The 5318-nt window shown below is 56.8% G+C and overlaps 1 protein-coding gene across 1 annotated transcript in view; it reads right to left on the bottom strand.

Moving 5' to 3' along the window:
* The window catches only part of LOC103798068 (trinucleotide repeat-containing gene 18 protein-like), a gene marked incomplete at both ends in the record, with an annotated part of 15883 nt that extends 10767 nt beyond the window's left edge, over positions 1–5116 (bottom strand). The window contains 4 exon segments of the mRNA XM_009070311.1: positions 2770–4438; positions 4441–4577; positions 4993–5027; positions 5029–5116. Of these exon segments, the coding sequence (XP_009068559.1) occupies positions 2770–4438; positions 4441–4577; positions 4993–5027; positions 5029–5116 (1929 nt within the window).
* Positions 5117–5318: the final 202 nt, after the last annotated feature.

A 5318-nucleotide genomic window follows, 5' to 3' on the forward strand; every position in this document is an offset into this window, starting at 1 on the left:
TTTATCTCTGCACCTTCTGCTCTTGTAAAACAGCCTGGGAGCACTGGGTATGCTCCGAATCCCTGCCCTGCAACAGGCAGATCCAACAATAGAGACCCTCACAAAACCAGCTCACTCTGCTCTGCAATTCAACCCGTTAGTGGGAACCTGCATCCCCCCCGAGACGTGCAACAAGAAAGGGTCTGGTGAGGCAGGACACATATGGCAGATGAGGGCAAGAGTCCAAAAAGGGAGGCCGATGTTTGGCTGGGGAAACTGCTTGTCCAGAATCAGAACAGCCCTTGCAAATACAGCCTGGCACAGTAGCAGCCGCATCCATGAGAGGTTAGGAAGCACTGTCACAGGAGAGAACAGCAGTGCCTCGCTTGGCTCTGCCAAAACCAGGTATTGGAGCCACCTTTCCCTTCTTTTGTCCAAGGTCTTCAGCCAGCTGCCTGATTTTAAGATTGCTTTTCCCTTGTTTTTTTCCCCAGCTTCTATCTTGCATGCTCATTTTTCCACAATTCCTCGCTGCCCCTCTCCACATTATGCTTGGTAGATATGATCCACTCCTAAATCCCAGCCCTGCCTGCAGCTAGCACCCACCCAGTCTAATGGAGATGGAAGGTGTTTGCTTCCCCCAGCTCCTGGTGCTCCTGGACAGTACGTCTGTGGCCATGCTCTGCACCCCACAGAGCTCAGTGGCACAACATGGCCTTGCAGGACTGCACTGCAGCTCCCCAGCAGCCCTTAGCAGGGTCCTCGTTCTCCCATCTGGATAAGGTTTGGCAGACAGGAAAAGCATCTCAGAACATCAAGTCTATTCTGCTGACAGGCAGTCTTTTCAAGGAGGGCTCCACTGTGTATTTCCACAAACCTGGACAGCCCACGGGTTTTTTGCTGTCAAGTCTCCAATTCCCTCAGCTTTTACTGTCAGAAGGAATCCAGGAACCAGACAACATCGCTCCCAGCTCCTTTCCCCATGGCTCCTGCCATGGGCTCCAGGCACAAACCAAAGATGCTTTAAAACCTGGCACACAGCTCTCCCTCTCAAAGGACTTTCCAGGGTCACCACATCTCCCTCGCAGCCTGCCAGGACACGGCGTGCGGTGGCTGTCCCCAGCCAGCCTCTCCTCAGCTCACTGAATGATGCCCCACGCAGCCTCTTGCTCACGTTTACTACCCAACCTTCATGGCACAAGGGCTCACGAATCCCTCTGGAGCCCCAACAGCCCTCCCTCGCTGCTCCACCAGCATCCCCACTCACTCACCAATTTCCTTCCACCCCTTAGCCCAGATTTTCCCTCCTTGGAGCCCCTTTTCCTATTTATTTTCCCCAATCGATGCCCAACTGCCTCTTCAGTGCCAGCAATATGGAGCAAGCCCGTGGTGAGCACACAGCCTTCCTCCTTGCCTTGGCACAAGGTGAGCTGCCCCCAGATTTTTGTTAGAAACACATTATTTTGTTATTTTATCTTCGCTCCTCCCTCTCCCATCTACATTCCTTGCGCTCCATTATTTCTGGATGTGTTTATCATCTTTTTCTCATTCCCCATCCAAACACACACGCGCACACACACACACACACACACACACACACTTATTCCTCTAATTCCTGCCCAGCCTCCATCCTGCTGACAGGACAGTCCCTTTTCTGGACAGACTGATGATTGTCCGGACAGTGAATGATCATTCTGTCTATATATATGAACATGACGCACGGACTGCATAGAAAAATTCAATCAGTTATGCATGGAGGAAAGGCTTAGGTCCGTTCCCTTGACAACCAATGCCCAGTACTAAATACTTGCATTTTACTTGCCAAATACTACAGATTAGCCAACTAAAGCCTGCTTTCTCCTTCTTAAAAGGTCTAAACATTCAAGCACCGTCCACTCAGCGCAAGCAAGCTAATGTTATTAGACGAATATCTCCTGGCACACAAAGGGGGGGCAGCATTTGGGGGGCGAGAGGAGGAGAAAAGCAGTCTTGTTTTCTGTCTGAAAGCCAACTGCATCACTTAGCAACGAGCCCAGAGGCCTGCCAGAATTCAACCCTTGTTTGCAGCCTTTTAGTTCAGCTCAGTAAATTACATTTAACGCAAGCTGGGAGCGTCTGGGACGATTGAACGGCTGAACAAACAGCTCCCTGTGCTGCCCACGAGGTCCTCAGCCGGCTCCCGCCCGGCTGTGGGGAGAGCAACAGCAGGCGATGGGAATGGGGAGAGGGGCTGCTGACTGAGGTTTGGGAGAGGGGGGCAATGGAGGAAAAATGGGGAAGGCAATGGCTAAAAATGGAAAGCCGAGCACTGCTTGCCGGCCGCTCGCTTTGGCATCGTTCCTTGGCACACCAGAGCTGAGCTCTCCCCGTGCCAGGCAGCCCCCAGGCATTATCTCGCTACACAAGCCAAGCAGAGCACCAAAATCTCACGGGTGCCATCCCCCTCCTGCCAGCACCACGGCTTAAAACAAACACGTGAGATTAAAACACCAGCACAAAGGTGTTTTCAGGGATTTCTCTGCCGCTCCCTTTGCTAACGGATCGAACACAAGGAAAGGGATTGTCCTCAGAGGTGGACAGAAGGGATGGAAGGGAGGACAGGACTGACTACCTCTTGCACAGAGGGTATTGCTTCCCGCTGTGGTTTATGATAGGCCGTTGGCTGGGAAGGGAGGCAAAGGGAGCTGAGCGTGCCAAACTCAGCTCATGGCACACAGCCTGCACTGGGTGGCTGCCCTCCCCAGGGAACAGATCCGCAGGGAAGCCCTGAGACAGGTCTAAGGAACCTACCTTTGATGCTGCTGAGAGATAGCGAGCGATCCCGGTCTGCCAAGCTGGGCCCCAGTTTGCTGCTGCTGCTGCTGCTGTTGTCCTTCTGCCGGGCTACAGCCACAGCAATGCCAACGGGCAAGTGCCTCACCTCCACCTCGCCCTGGGAGCCAATGCTCTCACGGCCGAAGGATTTGGCACTCTCGGGTCTCTCAGGGTCCCTCTTTAGCTGCTTCGCTGGCTGCTGCAGCAGCAGCTGCTGCACCTTGGAGGCTCCCAGCTGCGCAGAGTCCAACTTCACGTTGCCCAAACCACCGAAGGGGCTCTTCTTGCCACAGCTCTGCCGGGACGCGGTTTCCTTGGCAAAGCTGCCGCTGTACTTGATGAGGCTCTGCATGGCTGACCCTTCACCATGCGAGGCAGGGTGGAGGACATCCGCAGCCCCCCGCGAGCCCACCACCGAAGATCGCGGCAAACCGCTGGGGTCAAGGTAGACCTTCTTGGCTTCCTCCTCTACCCGGGTGACGTGGTTGTGCTGCGCGGCCAACACCGCCATCTGCGTGGTGGCAAAGTTGCCCATCTCAAAGGGCTTCCACTTCTGCTCTGGCGGTTTCAGCTGACCATGGTCCAGGTGCTGCCGGGAGGAGTCCAAAGTGCCATAGACCTTTGTTGCTTCTTTGGAGCTGGATCGCTGGAAGCGTTCCCGCTCGCAGGGGCGATGCTCTGCCTCCGGACTCGGCTTCAGCAAATCCTTGGAGGCCAGGAACTCCCTGCTCTCCGGAGAGCCCAGCACCGGCCGGTTGAGGAAGGGCTCCGAAGTGACCTGTCTCTTGAGAGCCATGGAGTTTGTCCTGATCACTGAGCCCTTCTCCCTCAGAACTTCCATCCTTTTGGCATCGCTGTGGCAAGAAAAGTCCTGGGACAAGAGTGTGCGGGAGGCATCTGCAAGGCACCGCTCTGTGGGTGACTGCAGCACCCCCACCTTGCCGAGGTCCTTGTCCTTCGTCTTGTTGTCGCGGGCCTGCGAGGCGATTTGGATGGGCCCACTCCTCTCGTCGTAGGCTTCGACCGAAGGCACGAAGGTGGGGGCGATGACTTTGTGCTCCCTCCCCAGCTCCTTGGCCGGTGGGAAGATGGTGTACATGCTAGAATGGACGGGCTGCGGAGGGAATGTTGTGGCCGGCGTCATCTTCCCCGTCTGTGAGGGGTGTGGGGACGGGCAACTACAGGAGACGTGCAAAGCGCCCACAGAGGGCAGGAGGGGCTCCCCCCGCTTCAGCCGCTCAGCATGGGCGTGCGCAGAAGGCCTCATGTTCTCATCGTGCCGAGCGGGATCCTTGGCACAGCGGTCCTGCTCGGCACCCAGGACCTTCAGCATGGGGTCCCCACCGCCGTTGCAGTTGCTGAGGGAAGAGCTCTGCAGCGGGTTCTTGGACTTGGGTTCCCCACTGCCTGTGCCCCGATTTGGCATGTGCTCAGCCAGGAAAGGTGAGAGACGCTCGCCGACCTTCACTGCCTTCTCCACCACGCTCACTTTCCGGTCGCTGTCGGGCTTGGAGTCCTGTGTGAGGTCTACCACGCTGCGGGGTCGGGGCTCCTCCTTTGTCTTGCTCTCCTTCTTGGCAAAGGGCAGGGACAGATCGCTCCGACATGCCCGCTCCTTCCCGCTGGGGTCTTTCAGGCTTTCTTTTCTTTCGAGCTCTTGTGCAGCTGCCCAAGGTCCTTCTCCCGGAGCAAAGTGCTCGGCGTGTGGCTGCCCACAGTCCTCGAGAGGGGAGGCTGTGGGTGCAAAGCGGACTGGCCCGCATGGCCGGACAGGTAGAACCCATCTGCAGAGAAAAGGCAACCAAAATTATCACAGGACTTCCATCCCTCCGGTCCTACAGAGAGACAGGCGAGAGGTGACAAACTGGGAAGGAAGGTTTCAAGGATGTCTCAGACATGGCCAGGGAGGCCCAGGAAGAGACCAAGCAGGTGCCTCCATGTGGGATGCAGGATGGCCCTGTCTCTGATGCACACTGGTGCTTCAAGGAGGGACCTGGCCAGGCTCCCCACACCACAGCCACATCCAAACCTCAGTACTACTAAGAGCAAGAAACACCCCTGGATGATGACTCTAGGTGTTCCTGCTCTTCACCCCCAACATCCCAGCATCCAGCAGTTCCAGCAGACAAGCAAGGCAGAAGGACAGGGTGAGCACCCAGGGGTGACCAAGGGGAAGGGCGCACAGAGACCCAGACTCACCTTTCTGTGACTCAAAGAGGCTGTGCTGTCCCAGGAGCCAGAAGCGGACTGCCGGCACTGGGGGGCTCGAGGTGGCTCAGGGGAATGTACGACGGGTAGAGCCCGTTAGGCAGATGGGAAAAGCCTGCAGAAAATGGGAAACAGAAGAGGGAAACATGTTTAATCCCAAGCAGCACGCTGCCTTGGAACAAGCCCCACAGGAGCACAGACTGTTGTGGCTGTCGGTCCCTCGCGCGCCAGGAGCAGCGGCAGCAGGGACGCACGCGGCAACGCGACCGCACACAGCCCACAGCAGGGAGCACTGCGAGGGGACCCCTCTTCAGGCA

The sequence above is a fragment of the Acanthisitta chloris genome, unplaced genomic scaffold (assembly GCF_000695815.1).
Source record: "Acanthisitta chloris isolate BGI_N310 unplaced genomic scaffold, ASM69581v1 scaffold36092, whole genome shotgun sequence".
In the NCBI taxonomy this organism is placed as follows: Eukaryota; Metazoa; Chordata; class Aves; order Passeriformes; family Acanthisittidae; genus Acanthisitta; species Acanthisitta chloris.